The 27,701-nt window shown below is 37.4% G+C and overlaps 2 protein-coding genes and 1 long non-coding RNA gene across 13 annotated transcripts in view; 2 read left to right on the forward strand and 1 right to left on the reverse strand.

The window, feature by feature from the left end:
• Nucleotides 1-27,701, forward strand: part of LOC123866919 (cAMP-specific 3',5'-cyclic phosphodiesterase) — a 600,070-nt gene that overhangs the window by 367,701 nt on the left and 204,668 nt on the right. For 2 of the 11 annotated variants that reach the window (XM_045908698.1, XM_045908699.1), the window contains exon 1: nt 15,942-16,669. The exons of the other annotated variants lie outside the window; for them this stretch is intronic. In XM_045908698.1, coding sequence (XP_045764654.1) covers nt 15,945-16,669 — 725 coding nt within the window. In that variant the 5' untranslated portion in view covers nt 15,942-15,944. Of the gene's footprint in view, nt 1-15,941; nt 16,670-27,701 lie in introns of those variants that run through there. 11 annotated transcript variants of the gene reach the window in all.
• LOC123866923 lies at nt 13,375-15,883 on the forward strand. Its single transcript, XM_045908717.1, has 3 exons — nt 13,375-13,539; nt 14,943-15,322; nt 15,760-15,883. The coding sequence occupies exon 2, from the start codon at nt 14,963-14,965 to the stop codon at nt 15,311-15,313; it is 351 nt and encodes a 116-aa protein (XP_045764673.1). The 5' UTR covers nt 13,375-13,539; nt 14,943-14,962; the 3' UTR covers nt 15,314-15,322; nt 15,760-15,883.
• LOC123866930 lies at nt 23,545-24,920 on the reverse strand. The gene is made up of 2 exons (XR_006796285.1): nt 24,623-24,920; nt 23,545-23,787 (listed from the first exon to the last, which is right to left on the reverse strand). It is a non-coding gene; the product is annotated as an uncharacterized LOC123866930 (long non-coding RNA).

Below are 27,701 nucleotides of genomic sequence, written 5' to 3' on the forward strand. Positions count from 1 at the left end.
GATGCATTACTACTGTATCGCGACAAAAAGTCGCGGTGGGCGATCTCCGTTATTAGAATAGAATAGAAATATTTTTCTATAAATAAACTTTTACGAGTACTTTTGAATCGTCAAGTGCATCTACCACTGGTTCTGAATGTCTTTCCTACCGGGAAGAGCCAACAAGAAACTCGGCGGTTGCACTTTTCAAAGATTCGATTTACAATATTGTCATGCAAGTATTAAATTCAATTCAATAATTCAATTCAATTCAATTCAATAATCTTTATTGCTAATTTGGGTTAGTTTACAGATCTTAAAACTATTATTGTTAGGTGCTCCAAATTCTACCTTTCGGTATGCAATAATACAATAACATAGTCATGAATACAATCTTGTCATACCATTATAAATATATAATATTCTAATTATTATTATTACATTATATACATTATATTACATATTATTATTATCATTCAACATTAATAAATTCAAAATTATTTTTAATATGTACCTACTCTAATCAACTTTAATTCTATATACAGTATATATTATTATTTGATGTCAATATTTTTAGTCTAATAGTAATTATTTTTTTTTACTCTCATTTATTTATTTTTTACATTTTATCCTATTCTTAAACAATAAAATAACAAAAACAACAGAAAAAATAACAGAAACACAGAAAGAACAAAAAATAAAATAACATCAACAACAAAATCAATAAATAACAGAAACAAAAGAGAAATAAAATAACATAAACAACAAAAAACTAAAGTAACGGAAAAAAAAGAGAGTATGAGAGAACCAACTGACATACTTATCTAATATTTTTATTTACAAAAATATCTATAAAAGGGTCAATTTATATATTTTCTTGGCATATAAATAAACATGCAACCATCGCAACATATAAATAGTAATTATTATTATTACAGTAATTACAATCCCGCGCTCTGCCCATATGTAAAGTAATGTGTTGTCGTTATATTGTTATTATGTTTATTGTTTGTAAACTAGAGCGTCTTTGGTTAACTGTGAGCTTAGAAAACGTACTTACCGGAAAGCATTAATAAATAAAATATGATATCCTTTTCATTTCCTTGTTATGTCTTAACATCACGCCAAGTGAACATCAAACCCTACATTAAGGACGTCTTTGCAAAATGAATAGGTATCAAAATTGCACTACTACATAAGTACACTGCCCACACGCACACAGCTGCGTCAAAATGAGTGAATCGACTTGATTTTGATACTTTGATATTTTTATTTTATTTTATATTTGGTCATCTATTTTTTTTTAACAGTTTTTTTTTTAAATATGTATCTTGACAATAATACAGTAAGTAGAACAGTGCCTACAGACTAAGGGTCTGATGATGAAATATTTCACCATGACTTCTTGGCAATGAACAACATTTCCATGCTTATGAAATTATGAGCTCCTACTATGACTAAAATAATCTGAGAAGGATAGCATTACATTACCTCCCGACTTGATGAAATTGCATACTTTGGAACCTACTACTGGAACTCAGAGACGAATAGAGCTAGGTGTTTCGAGTTTGGGCTCATTTTCTTAGTCATGATGAGATCTTACCTCCGGATTTGTGGAGTGACCTGATGGTATACCTCGGAAGTCACTATTGGAACTCGGAGACGAATAGAGCTAGGTGTTTCGAGTTTGGGCTTATTTTCTTAGTCATGATGAGATCTTACCTCCGGATTTGTGGAGTGACCTGATGGTATACCTCGGAAGTCACTATTGGAACTCGGAGACGAATAGAGCTAGGTGTTTCGAGTTTGGGCTCATTTTCTTAGTCATGATGAGATCTTACCTCCGGATTTGTGGAGTGACCTGATGGTATACCTCGAAAGTCACTATTGGAACTCGGAGACGAATAGAGCTAGGTGTTTCGAGTTTGGGCTCATTTTCTTAGTCATGATGAGATCTTACCTCCGGATTTGTGGAGTGACCTGATGGTATACCTCGGAAGTCACTATTGGAACTCGGAGACGAATAGAGCTAGGTGTTTCGAGTTTGGGCTCATTTTCTTAGTCATGATGAGATCTTACCTCCGGATTTGTGGAGTGACCTGATGGTATACTTTGGAAGTCACTATTGGAACTCGGAGACGAATAGAGCTAGGTGTTTCAAGTTTGGACTCATTTTCTTAGTCATGATGAGATCTTACCTCCGGATTTGTGGAGTGACCTGATGGTATCCTCGGAAGTCACTATTGGAACTCGGAGACGAATAGAGCTAGGTGTTTCGAGTTTGGGCTCATTTTCTTAGTCATGAAGAGATCTTACCTCCGGATTTGTGGAGTGACCTGATGGTACACCTCGGAAGTCACTATTGGAACTCGGAGACGAATAGAGCTAGGTGTTTCGAGTTTGGGCTCATTTTCTTAGTCATGATGAGATCTTACCTCCGGATTTGTGGAGTGACCTGATGGTATACCTCGGAAGTCACTATTGGAACTCGGAGACGAATAGAGCTAGGTGTTTCGAGTTTTGGCTCATTTTCTTAGTCATGATGAGATCTTACCTCCGGATTTGTGGAGTGACCTGATGGTATACCTCGAAAGTCACTATTGGAACTCGGAGACGAATAGAGCTAGGTGTTTCGAGTTTGGGCTCATTTTATTAGTCATGATGAGATCTTACCTCCGGATTTGTGGAGTGACCTGATGGTATACCTCGGAAGTCACTATTGGAACTCGGAGACGAATAGAGCTAGGTGTTTCGAGTTTGGGCTCATTTTCTTAGTCATGATGAGATCTTACCTCCGGATTTGTGGAGTGACCTGATGGTATACTTTGGAAGTCACTATTGGAACTCGAAGACGAATAGAGCTAGGTGTTTCGAGTTTGGACTCATTTTCTTAGTCATGATGAGATCTTACCTCCGGATTTGTGGAGTGACCTGATGGTATCATCGGAAGTCACTATTGGAACTCGGAGACGAATAGAGCTAGGTGTTTCGAGTTTGGGCTCATTTTCTTAGTCATGAAGAGATCTTACCTCCGGATTTGTGGAGTGACCTGATGGTATACCTCGGAAGTCACTATTGGAACTCGGAGACGAATAGAGCTAGGTGTTTCGAGTTTGGGCTCATTTTCTTAGTCATGATGAGATCTTACCTCCGGATTTGTGGAGTGACCTGATGGTATACCTCGGAAGTCACTATTGGAACTCGGAGACGAATAGAGCTAGGTGTTTCGAGTTTGGGCTCATTTTCTTAGTCATGATGAGATCTTACCTCCGGATTTGTGGAGTGACCTGATGGTATACCTCGAAAGTCACTATTGGAACTCGGAGACGAATAGAGCTAGGTGTTTCGAGTTTGGGCTCGTTTTGTTAGTTATGACGAGATTATACCTTGAAACTTGTTGGAGTGCTCTGAAGGTATACTTCAAAAGCCACTATTGGACTTTCGAGTCGAGTAGAGTTAGATGTTATGAGTTTGAGCTCGTTTTGTAAGTTCCAATAGTGACTTCCGAGGTATACCATCAGGTCACTCCACAAATCCGGAGGTAAGATCTCATCATGACTAAGAAAATGAGCCCGAACTCGAAACAGCTAGCTTTATTCGTCTCCGAGTTCCAATAGTGACATCCGAGGTATACCATCAGGTCACTTCACGAATCCGGAGGTAACATCTCATCATGACTAAGAAAATGAGCCCAAACTCGAAACACCTAGCTCTATTCGTCTCCGAGTTCCAATAGTGACTTCCGAGGTATACCATCAGGTCACTCCACAAATCCGGAGGTAAGATCTCATCATGACTAAGAAAATGAGCTCAAACTCGAAAAACCTAGCTCTATTCGTCTCCGAGTTCCAATAGTGGCTTCCGAGGTATACTATCAGGTCACTCCACAAATCCGGAGGTAAGATCTCATCATGACTAAGAAAATGAGCCCAAACTCGAAACACCTAGCTCTATTCGTCTCCGAGTTCCAATAGTGACTTCCGAGGTATACCATCAGGTCACTCCACAAATCTGGAGGTAAGATCTCATCATGACTAAGAAAATGAGCCCGAACTCGAAACAGCTAGCTCTATTCGTCTCCGAGTTCCAATAGTGACTTCCGAGGTATACCATCAGGTCACTTCACAAATCCGGAGGTAAGATCTCATCATGACTAAGAAAATGAGCCCAAACTCGAAACACCTAGCTCTATTCGTCTCCGAGTTCCAATAGTGACTTCCAAAGTATACCATCAGGTCACTCCACAAATCCGGAGGTAAGATCTCATCATGACTAAGAAAATGAGCCCAAACTCGAAACACCTAGCTCTATTCGTCTCCGAGTTCCAATAGTGGCTTCCGAGGTACACCATTAGGTCACTCCACAAATCCGGAGGTAAGATCTCATCATGACTAAGAAAATGAGCTCAAACTCGAAAAACCTAGCTCTATTCGTCTCCGAGTTCCAATAGTGGCTTCCGAGGTATACTATCAGGTCACTCCACAAATCCGGAGGTAAGATCTCATCATGACTAAGAAAATGAGCCCAAACTCGAAACATCTAGCTCTATTCGTCTCCGAGTTCCAATAGTGACTTCCGAGGTATACCATCAGGTCACTCCACAAATCCGGAGGTAAGATCTCATCATTACTAAGAAAATGAGCCCAAACTCGAAACACCTAGCTCTATTCGTCTCCGAGTTCCAATAGTGACTTCCGAGGTATACCATCAGGTCACTCCACAAATCCGGAGGTAAGATCTCATCATGACTAAGAGAATGATCCCAAACTCGAAACATCTAGCTCTATTCGTCTCCGAGTTCCAATAGTGACTTCCGAGGTATACCATCAGGTCACTCCACAAATCCGGAGGTAAGATCTCATCATTACTAAGAAAATGAGCCCAAACTCGAAACACCTAGCTCTATTCGTCTCCGAGTTCCAATAGTGACTTCCGAGGTATACCATCAGGTCACTCCACAAATCCGGAGGTAAGATCTCATCATGACTAAGAAAATGAGCCCAAACTCGAAACACCTAGCTCTATTCGTCTCCGAGTTCCAATAGTGACTTCCGAGGTATACCATCAGGTCACTCCACAAATCCGGAGGTAAGATCTCATCATGACTAAGAAAATGAGCCCAAACTCGAAACACCTAGCTCTATTCGTCTCCGAGTTCCAATAGTGACTTCCGAGGTATACCATCAGGTCACTCCACAAATCCGGAGGTAAGATCTCATCATTACTAAGAAAATGAGCCCAAACTCGAAACACCTAGCTCTATTCGTCTCCGAGTTCCAATAGTGACTTCGGAGGTATACCATCAGGTCACTCCACAAATCCGGAGGTAAGATCTCATCATGACTAAGAAAATGAGTCCAAACTCGAAACACCTAGCTCTATTCGTCTCCGAGTTCCAATAGTGACTTCCGAGGTATACCATCAGGTCACTCCACAAATCCGGAGGTAAGATCTCATCATGACTAAGAAAATGAGCCCAAACTCGAAACACCTAGCTCTATTCGTCTCCGAGTTCCAATAGTGACTTCCGAGGTATAGCATCAGGTCACTCCACAAATCCGGAGGTAAGATCTCATCATGACTAAGAAAATGAGCCCAAACTCGAAACACCTAGCTCTATTCGTCTCCGAGTTCCAATAGTGACTTCCGAGGTATACCATCAGGTCACTCCACAAATCCGGAGGTAAGATCTCATCATTACTAATAAAATGAGCCCAAACTCGAAACATCTAGCTCTATTCGTCTCCGAGTTCCAATAGTGACTTCCGAGGTATACCATCAGGTCACTCCACAAATCCGGAGGTAAGATCTCATCATGACTAAGAAAATGAGCCCAAACTCGAAACACCTAGCTCTATTCGTCTCCGAGTTCCAATAGTGACTTCCGAGGTATACCATCAGGTCACTCCACAAATCCGGAGGTAAGATCTCATCATGTCTAAGAAAATGAGCCCAAACTCGAAACACCTAGCTCTATTCGTCTCCGAGTTCCAATAGTGACTTCCGAGGTATACCATCAGGTCATTCCACAAATCCGGAGGTAAGATCTCATCATGACTAAGAAAATGAGCCCAAACTCGAAACATCTAGCTCTATTCGTCTCCGAGTTCCAATAGTGACTTCCGAGGTATACCATCAGGTCACTCCACAAATCCGGAGGTAAGATCTCATCATTACTAAGAAAATGAGCCCAAACTCGAAACACCTAGCTCTATTCGTCTCCGAGTTCCAATAGTGACTTCCGAGGTATACCATCAGGTCACTCCACAAATCCGGAGGTAAGATCTCATCATGACTAAGAAAATGAGCCCAAACTCGAAACACCTAGCTCTATTCGTCTCCGAGTTCCAATAGTGACTTCCGAGGTATACCATCAGGTCACTCCACAAATCCGGAGGTAAGATCTCATCATGTCTAAGAAAATGAGCCCAAACTCGAAACACCTAGCTCTATTCGTCTCCGAGTTCCAATAGTGACTTCCGAGGTATACCATCAGGTCACTCCACAAATCCGGAGGTAAGATCTCATCATTACTAAGAAAATGAGCCCAAACTCGAAACACCTAGCTCTATTCGTCTCCGAGTTCCAATAGTGACTTCCGAGGTATACCATCAGGTCACTCCACAAATCCGGAGGTAAGATCGCATCATGACTAAGAAAATGAGCCCAAACTCGAAACACCTAGCTCTATTCGTCTCCGAGTTCCAATAGTGACTTCCGAGGTATACCATCAGGTCACTCCACAAATCCGGAGGTAAGATCTCATCATTACTAAGAAAATGAGCCCAAACTCGAAACACCTAGCTCTATTCGTCTCCGAGTTCCAATAGTGACTTCCGAGGTATACCATCAGGTCACTCCACAAATCCGGAGGAAAGATCTCATCATGACTAAGAAAATGAGCCCAAACTCGAAACACCTAGCTCTATTCGTCTCCGAGTTCCAATAGTGACTTCCGAGGTATACCATCAGGTCACTCCACAAATCCGGAGGTAAGATCTCATCATGTCTAAGAAAATGAGCCCAAACTCGAAACACCTAGCTCTATTCGTCTCCGAGTTCCAATAGTGACTTCCGAGGTATACCATCAGGTCACTCCACAAATCCGGAGGTAAGATCTCATCATGTCTAAGAAAATGAGCCCAAACTCGAAACACCTAGCTCTATTCGTCTCCGAGTTCCAATAGTGACTTCCGAGGTATACCATCAGGTCACTCCACAAATCCGGAGGTAAAATCTCATCATGTCTAAGAAAATGAGCCCAAACTCGAAACACCTAGCTCTATTCGTCTCCGAGTTCCAATAGTGACTTCCGAGGTATACCATCAGGTCACTCCACAAATCCGGAGGTAAGATCTCATCATGACTAAGAAAATGAGCCCAAACTCGAAACACCTAGCTCTATTCGTCTCCGAGTTCCAATAGTGACTTTCGAGGTATACCATCAGGTCACTCCACAAATCCGGAGGTAAGATCTCATCATGACTAAGAAAATGAGCCCAAACTCGAAACACCTAGCTCTATTCGTCTCCGAGTTCCAATAGTGACTTCCGAGGTATGCCATCAGGTCACTCCACAAATCCGGAGGTAAGATCTCATCATGACTAAGAAAATGAGCCCAAACTCGAAACACCTAGCTCTATTCGTCTCCGAGTTCCAATAGTGACTTTCGAGGTATACCATCAGGTCACTCCACAAATCCGGAGGTAAGATCTCATCATGACTAAGAAAATGAGCCCAAACTCGAAACACCTAGCTCTATTCGTCTCCGAGTTCCAATAGTGACTTTCGAGGTATACCATCAGGTCACTCCACAAATCCGGAGGTAAGATCTCGTCATGACTAAGAAAACGAGCCCAAACTGGACACATCTAGTTCTTCTAGTCTTCAAGTTCCTGTCGCAGCCTTCGAAGTTTTCACTATCAGATCACTATCATGCTCAAGAAAAAAATCCAGCTAACGATAAAATGTGATAATAGGTACATAATATTATCATTATTATCTTACCTTGCCAAAATATCAGCACAATCACGGAATAAGTACCTATAAATATCAGTTAGGGTTTTGTCGAACTATTTTGTGTTCGTACAGCGATCTTTTCCACATCAAAAAATTATAGCAACCGACGCAGAGACCACCCACGAAGGCGGCTAGCCGCTGACTGATATAATTTTGAAATCATACCATTGCCTGCCCAATATCAAAATAACCCTTAGTGCACTGTATTAAGGTTTGCGGTTGAAGCAAAATACGTGAAAAATTTATACACGATGTTTTTATTTATTTTTATAATACTATTAATATAATAATCTCACATTTTGAGGTACACATTATGTGCTAACGGAAAATATTTATTAGAAGAATAAAATCCGTACGTAAACTGAGAAAAATGTACCTAAACTTGACCCTAAATCGTTAATTCTGCGTGGAAGAGGTGAAGGAAAATCGTTCTTATAGTATCAAAATTAATGATTTTATCAAAAAATTACTCGATCTCTGGAGATAAAGGACCAATCTATTTTTAGCAATCTGTAGTTCCAATTTACTTAGTATATTTTAGCCACAAAGCGTACCGAAAATCTATACAAGTGTGCAAATACGTCCTTAAGGAAACTGCCTTAAATATTTTGTAACATTCCACAGCATACTTATATTCCTACTTAGATTGTTTAACTAAATTATTTCTTAATAATACCTTATCTGTTTTGCATATTCATAACAAATACTTCATAGGACATTATTCGTAGAAAGGGATGTTACTACTAAAAACGAAATTTAGTCTTTTTGTACTTTACCCAGATATCGATCGAATACGTCTTAGGTAAAAGTATTCAATTCATCCATAGGAGATGTTACTACAGCGTCGTTCTAACCTGGAACAAACGTGAACCGCCTCTCACACCTTCCTAAAGTTGACTGGCAGATAAAGTTCTCGAGCCTTTTGTATAATTCATTGATTGTACCTACAATAGAGTGACAAAAAAACGTAACATCGCCGGCTCACTACTGAGCACGGATCTCGTTACGATGCCTTACGATGTTTTCCTTCACCGATAAAGCAAGTGATATTTAATTAATTAAAAGTCACATAACTCCGAAAAGTTAGAGGCGCGTGAGCCCGGGATTGAACCCTTGACATCCGATTAGAAGACGTCCTAACCACTAGAAAACCATTTTGTTATCATAATATTTATTAAATTGATTAGTACCAATTATTGTATGCACAGATTGTCTATTAAGACAAACTAATATTTTATGAGTATAACTGCAGAGACAAGTATAAATTCTTTGTAGATATTCTACATGATTAATTGTCGCTCACTGTCTTTCACTGCCAAAACACATTGTACTTAGTAATACAATGAAGTAGAAGTTGATGAAAACAAATTTGATTCCCAATATATGTGAATCATCCAGGACTTTTTTGGATCAACTAAGTTGGCCGCTTCCAAGAATGTTTTCACATTGCCAAGTTTAAATGTGCAATTATTTGCACCACATGTTGCTTTATCGACTTTTTGGCAACGATCCTATGTTGTTGTAGAGGTATTATTACAAAAGCAAAAAGCTCCTTTGTTAACTAAAAGTTCCTATAGTTATCTATTATAGTAACATGATGAAAGTTTTTGCATAAGCTTTTGCTTTTGTTTGTTCATTAAGAGTTTCCTTCGTTCGGACAAATTGCGATACAGCGTTTTATGTAGCACAATTAAAATACAATTTCCTTTGAGACGAGGCAATTTTCTTTTTTATTTTAAATTTAGTGGGTAGGTGAACTGCAATGGTAACTGATTGCTTTTATAAATCTCTACTTAGTTTTGTGACAAAAAAGAAACAAGTAGTACGAGATAATTTCATTTCAGAATTTACCTACAAGTTACAATATCATTATTACCCAGTTGTATATTTTACGATTACCGTTACACTTTGATCGTCAGTAAAATGCAAATAGAGTTCCAAATCTTAAAGCTAAAGATAAAATTTTAGTACAAATGAATAAATCCTGTTTTGTGCAACCCATTTTGCTTTTATTGGCGGTCAAATTTCAACTGTAATCGTAGCTTAATTTTAACTGCCTGTCATGCAAATGCACCAATATCGTCTAAATACGACGTAAAGGAACAGGTTAACAATCATTAATCATCATTAAATTGACAATCGACAAGCGTCAGTGCATTTTCATCAAGGAAAAGTGTAGAACTCTGACAGAAGTATATTTTCTTAATTTTATAATTTTATTATTTCTATACAAGTTAGCCCTTGACTACGATCTCACCTGGTGGTAAGTGAATAAATGTAGTCTCAGATGGTAGCGCGCTAACCTGGAACGGGTATGTTATTTCATTAAAGCCCCTGGTTGGTTTCTACGCGGCATCGCAGTATGCCATATGCACTTGGTGGCACGGTTTTGTCGGTACGGTGGCAACTAGCCATGACCGTAACCTCCCACCAGACCAGATAAGAGACGATTTAGAAAACATAAATTCCCAAACTGCACCTGCCGGGAATCGAACCCAGCAGGGGCAAATTGGGACCTACCACTTATAAGACCACAGCGTTCACCACTACGCCAGGGAAAGATCGTCAAATATATTATCTGGCATAGATAGTAGGTATCTACTATTAAGGCAATTTAACTTTTCCCTGATTTGGTTTTTGAACTGTAGCATAAGTGACGTCGTTGTGTAAAGTGTCTAACAAGTGTAAATTAAAAATTTTCAACACCCCCGACAAATCATTTTCAAATAAATAATTATGTATATCTAGGCAACGTCCATCTTGACAGCTTGACATTTGTCAATTGACACTTGAATATTATGAACCTAACGGTTATCTAACCTTCTTTTATACAAGAAAACTAGAAAAGAGCTGATAACTCTTAAACGGCTGAACCAATTTTTTTAGATTATAGCTAAGAACACTCTCGATCAAGCCACCTTTCAAACAAAAAAAACTAAATTAAAATCGGTTCATTCGTTTAGGCGCTACGATGCCACGGACAGATACACAGATACACAGATACACAGATACACAGACACACAGATACACAGATACACACGTCAAACTTATAACACCCCTCTTTTTGGGTCGGGGGTTAAAAATAAATATGTGTGTTGAAAGTTTGATAAACAAACAGACGTCACTGGATTTAGGGAAATCAAGATGATCGCTGGCGTTGGCAGTGTGAATCATCGGGAAGCTTTGGCAAGCATTACTCATGTTTTATCGCCCCCTCTATCGGGAGAGTCATGGTCCATGCAGTCGTGTTTCTCCGTCTCCTGACGTGTACCGGTTATTTTCAGCTTCAACAGTGTGAACAACACCAATGTTTTTCCTCGAAATCAGGCAAACAATCCTAAGAGCTAGCACTAGATTACAACTTACAACGTGGGGTTATTCAAGGAGCGGACCAACAAATTCCTGAAAGGTCGGCAACGCATTGGCGCTACCTCTGGTGCTGCAAATGTTCATGGGCAGCAGTAATCACTTAATATCAGGTGACCCGCCTGCTCGTTTGCTCGCCATTTTATTATAAATAAAATAAATAAGAGTATGCATTTTCACTGAAACGGAGACGTATTGAGTAGACCAATCAGATTATTGGTTGCTTATAATATGATAATTTAATCACGTCATCCATCATTAATCGATCGAAGTGGAAACGTCCGCGCTCTGCTAATCCTTTCGAAATGAAAGTTACTTAAAAACTTACTTTACTCTTTCTCGGCGCTGTATTATTCTTTATATCTATTCGTAGTATAGTTTCAGCAAATTCCCAGATAATTCCGCATATGAAACGAAAAGATTCTTAGCTTTAGCTGGTTGTTATCAGATGTTAGTGATAATAAAAGGAAAGTATTTGAATAATTAGGTAAATTATGTTAATACTTAATCGTATTAATTAATTAATTATTATGGAGCGCAAAAAATTGTTAAACATTACCTAGAGCAAATATTGTATCTCTACATTACATTACCAGAGTTTATAAGAGCTCACGATATTTATCAATTAAAATTTAACCGACATTAATGAAGTCTTTTTTCTCTTTTGTAGATCCGAACAGCTTTCATATTGTATTATTAGAATTTAATAGGTATTTGAAAATTGCAAACACTGTATGAAATAAAAAGTTCAACTTTTGAAGATCGTTAATTTTAAAATAAGAGTTTATAATAAAAATGTTAATTTAACATAAAGATACAGATTTCTATGTTGGCAACACTGAGTTCGCGTAGCACACTGTTCAGTATGTTGATCTTGTTATATAGGTCTTTTTTGGGTACTTATTTATGTACATTCTCGAACTTTGTTTATTTAGCATGCCACAAATGCACGCTGACGGTTTGAATGTATTTCAGTTTTATTAACGACGTCCTTACGACGTCGATCTCCGAAAATAAACGGTCTTTCATTTGATTTTTTTTTTTTGATAACTCTCTGAGTTAAGATTGTTTATTTATTATGTTTTTAGTATAACATCAGTAATTTAAATATTTGTAGATAGGATTCAATCTGTAGCTACAGTTTTCCATTATATTTTCAGTTTATTTATTCGAGACTCGGTATTTATTTTAATTAGAGTACGTATCTAAGTACGTACATAATTATTCCAAGGGTAATCAAATTATATCTTGTTTATAAATTTTATGATATTGCACAAGAACCTAATTTATCGTCGCCTTAAATATTAGAAGGCCAATCATCTGCCTCGTTTCCGCGTAACGTCCTATATAATTTACCAGAGCATTAATTAATGCAATCGTTGTCAAAATCAGGATTAATTTATTCCGTTAACTGTACAGTCGTGGTATGTATAAAGGTCTGGACAAACACAAAGCGTGACGGCCGCGGCATCACCACGATATGACGTCATACCGAACTCGTGTAAGATATGTATTAAAAGGAACTAGCGCTACTACACTTTTATAATTGTGGAAGCATTTCGAAAACAGTGCCGCTCACATACTTCCAATTTAAAGACTATCGTGAATTGCAACACAAATTTTTCTGATATCATCTTATTACAGGGTCATTATTTGCTGTAGGTCATACTGGCTGTTACAGAGCCATCGAGAGTGTAGCTCAGCCTGGAAGTGAGACCATAGGTGGTTTGACTTAATTAGTCCATACGCCCTTGTGGGGCTGTGGCTGGTTGTGACTGGTTGACGTTAGAAATCGGAGACTTGTTTTTGTTAAACGCTGTAGAGGTTGTAAATACACATCGTATTGCACTTTAAGGTAGGGTGCATTGTCAGTCTTGATTTGGTTGTCGGGGTCGTTAAGGATGTCTTTTATCGGAGAGACCATCACGCGTTGTATCTGTCCAAGCCTTGAAGTATTTTGGCCACGTCGTCGCGTCGCCGGCGCAGACGCATGGCATACCTATGGCCGCCCACGCGAAGCTCTCGGACGAAACAAAACGACACCGCCCGCCCATCCGTCAGTTTACTTTCAGTCTCGCCTAAAGCAACTTCTCTGACAATACTGTATTTTTAAACTGCTAAGGAAAATCCCTCTGGAATTTATTACTTGTGTTGTGAAACCTTGAAGTTTACCAGGTATTTTTTATTTTAATTATTTGCTTTTTTATTTGTGGTTATTTATTTATTAGATATCCTTTATTCTCTTTTTTTAAATTTTAATTATATTACCTGCACAATAGTGATAATCAGTTTGGGTATGTAGATTTTTTGGATTCCTAGTTTTATGTTATCTTTTGGGCTTTTTATTTTAAGTAAGGGAATATTTATATATAGGATTTTTTAAATTTTGGCGTTCAATTATAAGTGCATTTCCACACAATCGATATTAGATATTTGTTTTATATGATGTTATATCTATCTAATGATCGTACAATGGGGTATTTGTTCGCTGTAAAAGGTCCATAAAAATCTCGAAGCAGGCTCTTCAAGGAGATGTTAAACCATTATTTAGGTCGAGTAAGCTCAATAAGAACGCTCGTTTACAATAGAAATGTTTTCTTGGCGGAACTTTATATTTGTACGATTTTATGATTGCTTACAGATATTATTACACTTATCTTGAATAAATAGTATGTATCTAAGATTTTTTTGAATCTTAATAATCTTCCATCACATTGATACTCGTAATGCATAGGTTAGTACAGCATAAGACCTTTCAAGTAATGAAATACAATCGAATTTGGTTTTTTACAAAGTATAAAGTCAAGAATAAGAATTTTTCATTAAATATGTGCCAAATACCAGAACAGTCGACTCACTGAATTCTAACAAAGCGAATTTAAATGCCGTCCAAACACCGTGTACTTGGCCACACGCCAACCGTCGCTATCAATTTCTATCAAACCGGGATTTCTCATATTCTAGATGCAGTACGATGAGTTATTATTCAGAACGTGAAACTTCGCCTTTTGTCTTAGTAATCGAACAAAAATATTCCAACCATATCACAACTACTGTAAACATCAACTCTTAAAATATTAATGTTTGGTGATCATTTAGGAGGGGTTTATTCGTTTGGCGCTTCAGAGAAACGTAGTTTGGCTCTCATTTAAATATCAACCAATCAAATTCATTGAAATTTTGTAGATACGTCCTAGGAACTTAATCTATGTCTGTGGTGTTTCAGATTTCCATTAAAATATTTTGTTTTAAAGTTACACTGGCTGAAGAATTTACATATAAATCTTAAAGCCCGTGCAACTTTGAAATTAGACATTTTTATGGAAACCTATTTACCTTCAGTTCACTCTGAGAATAGATCCGTGCTCAGTAGTGGGCCGGCAATGGGTTGATCACGTCATGGAAACTACAGAAACAGATATTTGTTTCTGAAACGTGTCTTCATTGACTTTGGTTGCTTAATATTCAAATGAGAATGAAACTACTTTTGTAAGGAGCGAGTGATTGAGAGTCCTCTGTTTAAAATTATTTAACTTTGGTAATCATAAATTAACAAAGCTTTGTTTGAACAATTTTAGAAAACCTTCAACAATAAAAGATGTCTGAAACGAAGACACTCGAGGCTGGTCAGCAGCTCGTCAAGAAGACTATGGACGAGGTTATCCAAACGAGGGAGGTCAAGCAAAACATTTCCATTCAAGCCAGACAAGAATTCCGTGAACAGTACCAAGAGAGTTACGAAGAAGAAATGGAGGAGGAAACCTTTATCGACGAATTCGGAAATGAAACCACAAAGAGAGTAGAATCGAGCAGTGAAAGCAAAGAACACTCTAGAAGCGCAGATGTAAAGGTGAAAGCGAGTGGATTGAACGCTGAACAGATGAAAGCCCTGACAGACTGCGCGAATCAGGCAGGACAGTTGGCGCTCGACTCCAAGCCAGCCAACTAATCATACAATGTAATTAAACGTTTCATTTTTAAACATATCACTTTGGACAGCACGTAAGATAGAAATTATACGGGTTCAATTCCTGGTTAGGTTAATTTAGGAAAAGTGTTTTGGTGATTCCAGTGACAGCTTTAAGCAAAGCAAACATTAGTATTTCTTTCTGACACGTAAAAATATTTATTTGGCGATCTCTAATAGGATCCGAGTAATTTCGCTCGAATAAATAAATCATTTTAGAGGCCAACGAATACAAAGCCTTATAACATAACAATCAATACAAAACGCAAATTGTTGTTCGAGTTACACAGTACCCTATTTTTCTACCTGATCCTTCATTTCCTTTTCGGCATTTTACCTTTCCTCAGTGAAATAGAATGAACCTGTAATAGGAAGCTACTTCATTTGTTTCTCAATTTTAGATAACTAACGTAATGAATTTGTTTCAGGTGTCCTTTGAAAGTGCGCGAGGTGTCCCAAAAAGTGATAAAGACTGTGTCCAGTGTTCCTTATTATATAAATGGTATATTTAAGTTTAAATTTGTAATACATGAAATAAATATATTAAAATGATTTATAATTAGTGTTTTGTGCTGGTGTGAGGTGCTACTATACGTAACATATAAATTTAAAAATGGAGGAGGAAGACGACGAACGAAAGGTTCGCCGACCCAACTTGGCGGCCTTTAGTTCTCTCAACGCCAGAGTCGTCCATACCTCCTTAGAAGAAGGCTATACTATCCGACAACAAGTTTCCTCTGAGTCTAACGATGTAAATACTACCTGTTCGAGCATCTCGACAGCTCAATATAGTGATAGGAGTTTGGTGTCGAAAGGCAGCACATTTTCTCGGAGCGGCACTTCGAGTTCTAGTCAAGAAGAATGTGAGGTAGCTCAAACGACTGTTACGAGCGGCCAGTATTTAGCAGCAGCACGGGTCGAATCAGCCCGCTCGATGGAGAGCCTGAGACCTAGTAAGGACACTTCGCCGGCGCGCCCTGCGAGCTCGTGTACATCCGTTCGAATCACCCGTAGTTCGTTTTTAACGGCTAGCGATCGCGATGTTAGGGAGACGCGGGGCGCGCCAGCACGGAGAGCTTTATCAGGCGAAGACATGGGGAGCTCAGCAGAGAAAAGGCGGGGCTTGTTTGCGACGGATCGACGTGCGTTACAACAGCTGAGCTTACCACCACCGGAGCGCCGGCTAACAATCTTAAGCCCGCACAGTCCTATGGCGCCTACCGAACTGCAGTGGCCCGTTCCTTCCGGTATCCGAGGTCGGCGAAAGAAAGGAATGGTCCTGCCCAAATTAATTCTGCCTCGCAGCGACTCCGACGGCTCGGAGGTATTTTTTGAAAGGTGCTTATTATTTCAATTAATTTTATTCAGCTTAGTAAGTATATTTTCAGGTTTTAGCTTTTGCCAAGTATATAAACTTCCAAGAAAAACACGTTACCAACTCAACGTGCGTCAATACTGACAACGATGTTTATGCTTCGCCTGAGCAAAGCAAAATTGTTTTATTTGCGCTAAATGTATCGAATGAATTAGACGTTACATCAAACGTGTGCCGGATTTACTTTCTTTCACAAAATACATAAATTTAGGTAGGTATTATTATGACAAAATACATTTCAAATGGTGTAGTTATAGAAGTATTTTCATTTTCATGATGATCGTAATATTTTTATTATCAAGTTCGCGACTAGAATTTTAGACTCCTATCACAATATGCCGTAAGATCAAACGCAAACTTGTAATAATAATTGTAATATCTGTAAAAAATGCTGAGTATCTTGTAGATGCCGAAAGATAAATCAATCAAAAACTTTATCACAGCCTCGGATAATAGTAATAAAATCATTTTAAAAAATAGATCAAACATCATACAACATTGCGCGTCAAGTCGATTTAGGTACTCGTAAGGTGAGATACTTCAAATTATTACAAGTCCCTAGGTGTGTAGGTACATCCTAATAGACAAGAGTAAATTAAAAATTTATAACACCCCCGGCAAGTGAAGGTTACAGTAACTAGAAAAGAGCTGATAACTTTCAAACGGCTGAACCGATTCTCTTGGATTATAGCAAGGAACACTCTCGCTCACCTTTCAAACAAAAAAAACTGAATTAAAATTGGTTTATTAGTTTAGGAGCTACGATGCCACAGACAGATATACAGATAAACTGACACACAAATACACAGATACACACGTCAAACTTATAACACCCTTCTTTTTGGGTCGGGGGTTAATAAAGATTTCCGCTCTCAACTAAAAAAAAAAAGAAGTGATTTAGGTACAATACCTTCGACCGACTGAACTACTTGGCTGAGAAACACCTTTTGTAAAATAAAAATGAATTGTTTACCCAGGCACACTAGCAAATGCCTGTAGGTCTAACAATTTGGAACATGTTCAAGTTTTCGTTATTCCTAGAACATTATTCATACTGATCAGCGATCACTCAACGGTACTTTCTATTTCGTTAAAAATATCTTTTGTATTTTTATCGTACTCTCATTTATTTATTTTTTACATTTTATCCTATTTTTAAACAATAAAATAACAAAAACAACAGAAAAAATAACAGAAACACAGAAAGAACACAAAATAAAATAACATCAACAACAAAATCAATAAATAACAGAAACAAAAGAGAAATAAAATAACATAAACAACAAAAAACTAAAGTAACGGAAAAAAAAAAACATTGAATAAAAATATGATAAAATGTACCCCACTGGCAACAGGGTGGGTTGGACCCAAGCCGCCAGTGGTCAGGGCTCCAGAGTGAGGAACCTCCTCACAATGCGTGCCGTCTCAAGAACCACTGCCTTCTGTATCTTACCCTTGATCCAACAGTTAAGCGACAGTTTCTTAAGATGTTGGTCGAAACTGTTCGCAATAAGACCGTGGACTGATACAACTATCGGTACAATAATCGCTGAGTCAACACTCCACATGGCAGTAATCTCGTGGGCCAGGTCCAAGTATTTCGATACTTTTTCCTTTTCTGCTTTCACTAGATTATCATCATGTGGAATAGTGACATCAACAATCATTGCTCGACGCGCTGATCGGTCAACTAGCACTATATCAGGTCTATTGGCTACAATATACCTGTCAGTGATAACCGACCGATCCCAGTAAAGCAGGGCACTGCTATTTTCAAGAACTGACATTGGGTCGTACCTATAGTACGGCATCTCAGTATCTACAAGGCCATACTGAAGAGCAAGTTGTTGATGGATTATCTTGGCTACTTGATTATGTCTGTGCAAGTATTCGCCGTTAGCAAGATAAGAACAACCGGAAACAATATGTCTGAGGGATTTTGTATTATTTTTACCGCGAAATAAAATACGGAACAAGAGTCAGTGACTAATGATTCTCCGTTTAATATAATTAACCTTTTCATAACCAAATTGAATAAGATCTCTTAATGAAGCAACTTCAGACCGTCTTTGTATAAAATTTATTACTACGAGTATCTTGTTTGCTTGAATCTTCGCAGATTTCTTAACGTTGTAGATGCAGAGTTAAGAAATAAGTTAGATGGTAAGTACTTTATTTCATGACAAGACTTCATACGTTTATTATGTTTACAGACTACCTACAGTTAAGTATTTCAGCTGAATTGGATATAGATGTTACCAAAACTGAATTGTGAAAATAAATGTTCATATCTGAAAAGTTTCTCCAAAGGTATAATAACAATGTCATTTAAATTTCAGCATTTAAGTTCTTGAGCTATTCGAAATGAAATATGAGGTAGGTGCAATCAAACAAGGACGAAAATAAGGTTTGAAAATGAAGGTTCTTTTGATTTTTGAATTCCCCGCAATCGTCAGCGGTCAGCGTAATAAACCGTTGGTCCGATATATCAGTAAAATCATACCTGTAGGTAAGCCGGTTGAATTAAGCATTTTTATGCACCTGAAATATACTTCGATGAAAAATATGAAATTGTTATCTTTGTGTTGTCATATTTTTAAGCTTCGTAGTCTTACTACGGAACTTATAATTTCGTCCAGTCCATGTGTCCGTCCGTCTGTCTATTACAGCCATTTTCAAAACAAACCGTAGTGAAGTACAATTATAAAAACCTATTTCCACAATACACAGACATATTATTTGAATTTTGAAAAAAATATTTCAGAACACTTGAACATGAAAAACGTGAGTCGAGCGATGACTTGTTAAATAATAAATATTAAAATCATTATGATAATGTACCTTAGACTGCTTTTGAAAAAAAAACTACCTTTTAGAAATAATAACCATTCAGCGACGTTTTTACGACTATCATAACTACGAAACCGTATCTTGTTCTTGACATGACACGCAATTGATCAATTTTTGAAAAATCTTTTTTGTATTATATATTGACCCATCTATTTCTCATATTCAGTGACCTACTTAGCTCAAATAAGGTCAGATAAATATCGTTGTTAGACAAAATCGTTCTTCGGGTTTTCTTGATCGTAGTCAATAAGTAAAAACTCAAAACTAAGTCCTACTTCAAAGTTCCTGCTTCAATTACTTTGTTATGATTTAAAATTTAATATTCAGTGAAAGTATTTTATCAGATACTTATCATTATATATATAACATCTATAGTTGACCATCAGATATAAATAAAGTGTAGGCACTAATATGATAATTGTACTTTACTGACAGTTTTGGTATTATCAATTTCGCACCCGATTTATCAGTTTTGCTGATAATGCTCGAGTGATGTTCAATTTAGTTGTGTAATGCCGCCGTTTATCCGCAACATAAGAGCCCTATTATCTGTGGCTTTTTTGGAGCTATAAATACTGATTTTTAGCAAAAATATAAGACAGATTTATTGACTGTACGTAGTGTGCCGGGAAAGAAACTATATCATCTTACAAATCTAACAATTCTGACCGTTAAAAAGAGTACAATAGCATAGTATAGTATAGCGCACAGGGCGTCCCCACCCCAATGATTGCCACCTCGACCTGTCGCGTACCTACCACACCTACTTAGAATAAACAAACGTAGTTTGGCACTCATTTAGACAAGTGTAAATTAAAAATTTATAACACCCCCGACCAGTGAAGGTTACAGTAACTAGAAAATAGCTGATAACTTTCAAACGGCTGAACCGATTTTCTTGGATTATGGCTAGAACACTCTCGATCAAGCCACCTTTCAAACAAAAAAAACTAAATTAAAATCGGTTCATTCGTTTAGGCGCTACGATGCCACAGACCGCCCTCTTTATAACACCCCTCTTTTTGGGTCGGAGGTTAAAAAATAAACTAATAAAACCTCATAACATATTGAAATTTTCAGGCACGTTCTACAAATTAATACACACGTCTAAAATAAACACACACGTCTTTGGTTTCTAAACTGTAAAATGTGGTATTCTAAAGTTTCAAGGGCTCAAAGATTTACATACAAACCACCTATCTACCTACTTTTTGACGTTACACAATATTATTAAAGGCACAATTACTTTCCATTCACAAAATACAATCCACGAAATAAACGTAAGTAATTGCGCGCTACCGTAGTCCACTCTGTTGGGCGTTAATTTTTAATGTGCGCATTCAATTCAGGTTTCAATTGACGATAAATAAATAATATAGGTTAAAGCTTTTACGGCGCCAAATTCATATTGTATTTATAATCGTTTTCCTTATTTACGTACTGTCACTGAATAAATTAGTGTAATGTTTTTAGAATTTTATCGATATATTTTGTGTGCTGCATTGTTTTCCAATTAAATTATTTTATACGTATTTTTCTTGCTGCATAGTTACGTGTATGCCATACTATAAATAGATATACAATAATAAGTGTACTATCTATAAATGCGAAACTGTTTCTGTCTGCTAGTTTTTCACTTCCCACTCGTTTTGACGAAATTGGTACAGAAACACCTTGCACCCTAGAAAACAATTACAGGCATTTTTTTGGGAAAATTAGAGTTCTCACGGGATTAAAAAAAATCTAAATCAGGTGGATGAAGTTGCGGGCATCACTTAGTATAACATAAAATTAAGTCTATGTATTTGCAGGTCTCTCTTCCATTTAAGATTTGAGGAATCAGAATCATCTCGGAAAATAAATATAGATACACCATTTTGTTCCACTTAAGATCTTAAGATTTGAGGAATCAGAGCCATCTCGGAAAATATACACCATTTTGTTTTTATTTTAGACTAGCTGATGCCCGCAGCTTCGCCCGCGTGGATTGGTCAGATCCCCTGCAGCATCAGGATTGAGGAGTTGGACTCCAAATTTTTTATGAAACAATGTTGCAAAGTTCCTCTATCGATTAAAAAAGAAATGACGCAAATCGGTTCAGAAATCTCGGAGATTTCGGTGTACATAGGTAGAAAAACACAACTCCCTTTTTGAAAGTCGGTTAAAAAAGTAGCCTATTTTACGCCCTGGTCAATCCTCTACTTGCCTGTGAAAGTCCCGTCAAAATCGGTTCAGCCGTTCCAAAGATTAGCCTTTTCAAACAGACAGACAGACAGACAGACAGACAGACAGACAGACAGACAAAAATTTTAAAAACGTGTGATTCAGTTATGGTATCGTTCAAATAACCATATGAGCTTAATATGAGGTAGTTATTTCGAAATTACAGACAGACACTCCAATTTTATTTATTAGTATAGAAAACTATAGGCTTTCAAGGTCATTAAAAATATTAAATCTTGTTTCTCATCGAATTTGCCTAAGTTTAATAACTAACCAGACTTTGCTCATTATATTTTTGTTCGTGACGAGAAATAAACTTTTGCTTCATTGTTTCAGTTTTGTTACTGGTTTGGTCCAAACTTGTTCAAATACAGCAGTTGTAACGTAAAAGGTTTTATGTGACTTCGTCTGTGTTGGTCTTAGCTGGCGGGCATGCTCTGCCTTTTTGGAGTGTTTTTTGGAGACGGGTTCCATACTTGTAAAGTTTAACTACCTAACTTGTTACAAATAACTGCAAATTTGACATTGGCTAATCTTTGTAAAGCCAGACGAGAGAGAAAAGAAAAGGTTTTATGTTGTTATTCTTGTCGCCATTTTCTGAGATTATAGGAATGCCTTGGATTTTCCCAGCAGATCGTAAAACATGACATCCACGCGTCAAATATAATATTCATTCACTTTTTAGGGTTCCGTACCTCAAAAGGAAAAACGGAACCCTTATAGGATCACTGTGTTGTCTGTCTGTCTGTCGGTCCGTCCGTCGTGTTCAAGAAAACCTATAGGGTACTTCCCGATGACCTAGAATCATGGGTAGGTAGGTCTTATAGAATTAAATCCGAAACCCGTAAATTTGTGGTTACATCACAAAAAAATGTGTTCACGAACAAATAATTATAATAGTATTTTAAATTTTCAAAGTAAGATAACTATATCAAGTGGGGTTAGACGTTCACCGCTGGACATTTTGAAATCAGTTCAGTTGTTTCAGAATTTATCGATTACAAACATATAAATCATTCTATTTTCTTTATAATGCTGTAGATGGTATAGATATCCGTGTATCTATCAACTCCGGCCTCCGGGACAACCGCTATCAATCGTTGAAAACTGAATAAACATCTTGAGATAAGTGGTTTCAAAGAGACGCGACTGGCCAATAAATAATTTATAGTATTTGTAAATAAAGCTTTTGTGCTCTCACTATTTATCACAAACAATATTTTTTTTGAAAAATGGTTCAAGATCCCAATGCTGCCTGACGTTACTTATGTGCCGAGAAACAAAATGTGTGGGATATAGTACCTACTCTTAACAGGGCTCTCTCCGTAACTTACTCCATACAATCGTAGTTCCAATTTCATTTGAAAATTAAGCAACCAAAGTCCATGAAATTTTGCTGACATATTTTAGAAACTAATATCTGCGCCTGTGGTGTTTTAGATTTTTCTAAAAATATATAGTTTTAAAATTACAGGGGCTCAAAGATCTATATGTGAATTTTTAAGACCGCGTAACTTTGAAACCGAATATTTTAAAAGAAATCTGGAAAACCACAGGCATAGATATTAGTTTCTAGAATATGTCTGCAAAATTTCATGGACTTTGGTTGCTTAGTATTCAAATGAAAACTGTAATATTAAATAGCTAGATCCACACCGGACGATCCAAAATGGATCGGCGATCCCGCGATCCGCGATCCAAGATCGTGATGCGTGGAGCGTGGATCGTTCTAGGTCGATCCAACAGCAATCTTTTGCGATCCTGACTGGCTGCTCCAACGCGCTCCTGCCGATCCATACTGAGTCAGTTGAATTTTGTCTGGCTATGGAGTCACACGTGCAACGACGGCGACGAATAGCCGTAGCAGCAGCAAGCTACATTTTACTTGTATATTTACGGAAAAAATTACGAAAACGAAAAAGACAATATTGGGTTAAAACAATTTTTAAAAACCGGTTAGAATATGGGACTCGACTTTACAAAGAGTTAATTGACGATGGAGCTGAAGCTAATTTTGCACGAATGACTGCAAATCAATTCGACTTATTGTGTTCACTATTGGAGAACAAAATAAGAAAGAATGATACAAACTATCGTGATGCCATAACTGTTAAGGAAAGACTACTAATAACATTGAGATTTTTAGCAAGTGGAGATTCTTACGTCAGTCTACAGTATCTTTTCAGAGTGTCCAAACAGGCAATATCAAAAATTGTTCCTGAGGTTTGTGAAGCAATCATCGACGTTTTGAAGGATTATGTAAAAGTAAGTGAAATTATATATTTAAAAGATTGAATTATATATTTTAAAGACTCTTTATTTCAAACTTAGGTTATACTTAAGAATATGTAAAAGTTACATATGTTACTTAAATTGGTGGTGATTGTGGTGATGGAGAAGGCTGCCAAGTTGTCGAAGTAGTAGAAGATGTTGATGGAAGCGGAGTCATTGTTGATTCTGAAGGTCGTTCTGTATGCAGTGAAGTTGATGGAAGCTGAGTTATTGTTGATTCTGAAGGTCGTTCTGTATATGATGGAGTTGAAGAGTAATATCCATAATTTTCTGGTCTGTATCTGCCTGTGTCAGCTTCAAAAATAATTTGAGATATGGCATGTTTTACATAAGTTAACGTTATATGATCATATTTTCGTAGTTCAGAAGCTATGTACTGTACTGTACTGTACTGTACTGTACTGTGTACTGTACTGTGTACTGTACTGTACTATGAATTTTTTTCTTTAGTTCTGTAGTTGGAATATTGTTCATTTGCCGACTAATTTTCCGCCAGGCATCTTCTCTTACACCTCTATTTGTGTAATTGGTATCATTAGGGTCCCATAAACATTTATTCTCCCTATATAGGGAAATTAAACGGATACATTGCGAATTATCCATAACGGCGGATCACGCGATTCTCACAACCGTCCAGACCGCGCGCGCCAAGCGACTGAGGCCCCTTTGTGCGTGACCAAAAAACCGACAACAAATGGATCGCACGCGGCGAGGAGCGCGCGCTCTCCGCCGCGCACATGGATCGCGCGCGGCACGTCTACACTTCACGCTCCGTGGAGCGCGCTCCATGCCGCGCGCGATCGGAGCGCGTTGGATCGTCCGGTGTGGATCCGCCTAATATGCATTTTTTGCGAGCTTTGAAGCGTCTAGCGGAAATTACCGCCAACGGAAAATGTCTGGCTTAGTGATTGAATATTAATTATTTAAAATATTCTGTAAAACATACATAATAATCAGCACTCAGGCTTTAAGAAAAGTGAGTATTGTTTTAACGTAGGTACCTTCATTATCTAATTCCTATAAAATTGGCCGCCGTTAACACTAAGGGTGAGATTTATAGAGCGCACTTTGACTTTGCTTAGACTTAAGATTGAGTTAAAACGAGACAGATTTATGGGAGAGATATACATCTGTCTCTTTTTAACTCTGTCTTAAGTCCAAGCAAAGTCAGAGTGCGCTCTATAGATCTCACACCAACACATTCCACACATTTTGTTTTTCAGAAAATAAGTAAGGTCTGGCAGTCTTGGGATGTTGCTCTATAAACTATTCCCATCTCTATGTCAGCAGCACCGAATGAATCGTTGCTCCTAAAATAATCCATTTGTTATTTCTGATTCAATGTCAACATCATTGTTTGATTAATGAATTAATTTTGGCGCACTCTAGCTAGGTAGCTACTATACCTGATTCCCATCCATCCATTTGTGTATTTTGAATTAGGCTTAGAGTATACGACCGTATTTAATCATCGTAAAAATCAAAAACTATTATGCATAAAAATAAATAAAAATCCGTTATAGAATGTATAGGTAGGTATAGTTATCTTACTTTGAAAATTGAAACACATTACAAATTTGGAAATTTATTTATTTATTTACTATAGTACCGCCCACAGAGTTACACATTTTAATTATACATTTTGTTCCTTACTTTCTATTGCTCTTATGTAACTCCACTTACGGGCAGTCACAGCGTGCATTAACATAAACATAAGTCGTACAGTAAAATATAAAATATAATATAATAGCTAACCTAAGGACTATGAAAAAATACCTAGGTTATAAATTTTAAAAGAATATAATAAGATGAAAATTAAGTTAAAGTAAATTTAAGTTAAACTAAGCTAAATTATCTAAATCATCTAAAATACAATATACTTACGGCTAGGGATCGACACTAATTATCGTTATCCTATTGAGGAATCAAATGATTTGAGCAACTTGGCTTGCAACAAATTCACGGTTTTTGGATTTATTCCTTCACTTGTGATTCTAGGTCTGTCTTTCATGATTCTAGGTCAACGGCAAGTACCCAAGACAACAAAGTGATCCTATAAGGGTTCCGTTTTTCCTTTTGAGGTACGGAACCCTAAAAATTGGTTCTGATCATCGAGGGTTGGTTACACTTGACTCGATTTTGGTAATACTCAATTTGCGTTACGGACTTTTGGCAAACCATAATAATCTGTCGATTGGTAAGTATACTCGTATATCGTAAAGTGGGTAAACATTGTGGGTAAGTTACTGTGTGCTCAGTTGGTTTGCTCTTAAACTAAAATAAGACTTAAATAGTAAGTAGGTAAGGTACGCACTACATTGCATACGTTGTAGCAAGTATTCTTATGGTAAAATAAAAATGTTTCCAGAAACTATGTCGAAGTTGCACGACCAAGAAATTTGTCGATAAAATACTTATAGAATATTATTTTCTATCGTCGCTTTCGACTTCGCTTACAAATCACTCTACTGACTCTTGGCTGTAATACAATTTATTTGTATGAAGAAATAAATATACAGTTATTCCAACAGAATTTCAATTCAAGGTTCAATTCACATTGCCGTAAACTTGAAGCGAAGTGACGCACTTATAAAACGTTTCAAAAACTAAATAAAATAAACCTAATAAATAATTGAAACAAGTGTAAATTAAAAATTTTCAACACCCCCGACAAATCATTTTCAAACAAATAATTTTGTATATCTAGGCAACGTCCATCTTGACAGCTTGACATTTGTCAATTGACACTTGAATATTATGAACCTAAGGGTTATATAACCTTCTTTTCTACAAGAAAACTAGAAAATAGCTGATAACTTTTAAACGGCTGAACCAATTTTTTTGGATTATAGCTAAGAACACTCTCGATCAAGCCACCTTTCAAACAAAAAAAAGTAAATTAAAATCGGTTCATTCGTTTAGGCGCTACGATGCCACAGACAGATACACAGATACACAGATACACAGATACACACGTCAAACTTATAACACCCCTCTTTTTGGGTCGGGGGTTAAAAATAGCAGTCAGTGGGGACTGCTGGCAGAAGTGAAAACTAACAAAACTGTGAAATAAGTGTTTTTTTTTTTGGATTTACAAATTAATTGTAGGAGGTGCCTACCTACTATCAAAACTTATAATTTGGTAAATTAAATTGAGATGGCTGGTGTTTAAACCGCCGACCCAAAAGAAGGGTGTTATAAGTTTGACGTGTGTGTCTGTGTATCTGTTTGTGGTATCGTAGCTCTTAAACGAATGAACCGATTTTAATTTAGTTTTTTTTTTTTTGTTTAAAAGGTGGCTTGATCGAGAGTGTTCTTAGCTATAATCGAAGAAAATCGGTTCAGCCGTTTGAAAATTATCAGCTCTTTTCTAGTTTTCTTATAGAGGTTTCTGTGTCGGGGGTTTTTTTGAATTTTGAGCTATTGTTAGAAGCGCTTTCTCGCCACGCACGGTTTCTTTCTAATGTATCAGACACCGCTTCGGATAATGGCGAAACGCTGCAGAGATTAGACATCAAATGTTTACATTAGTTCTAACATCTATCGCCACTCCGAGTACTATTGACACGCACGAAACGTTTTGTGTCGTCCTTTGGCATACGCATGGCTAAAGTATGGAATACTCTTCCA

Source organism: Maniola jurtina, chromosome 7, assembly GCF_905333055.1.
Source record: "Maniola jurtina chromosome 7, ilManJurt1.1, whole genome shotgun sequence".
Taxonomy (NCBI): domain Eukaryota; kingdom Metazoa; phylum Arthropoda; class Insecta; order Lepidoptera; family Nymphalidae; genus Maniola; species Maniola jurtina.

Excerpts from the sequence above, each read along its gene's own strand:
- LOC123866923 (XM_045908717.1), top strand. The coding sequence starts at position 14,963 with ATGTCTGAAACGAAGACACTCGAGGCTGGTCAGCAGCTCGTCAAGAAG.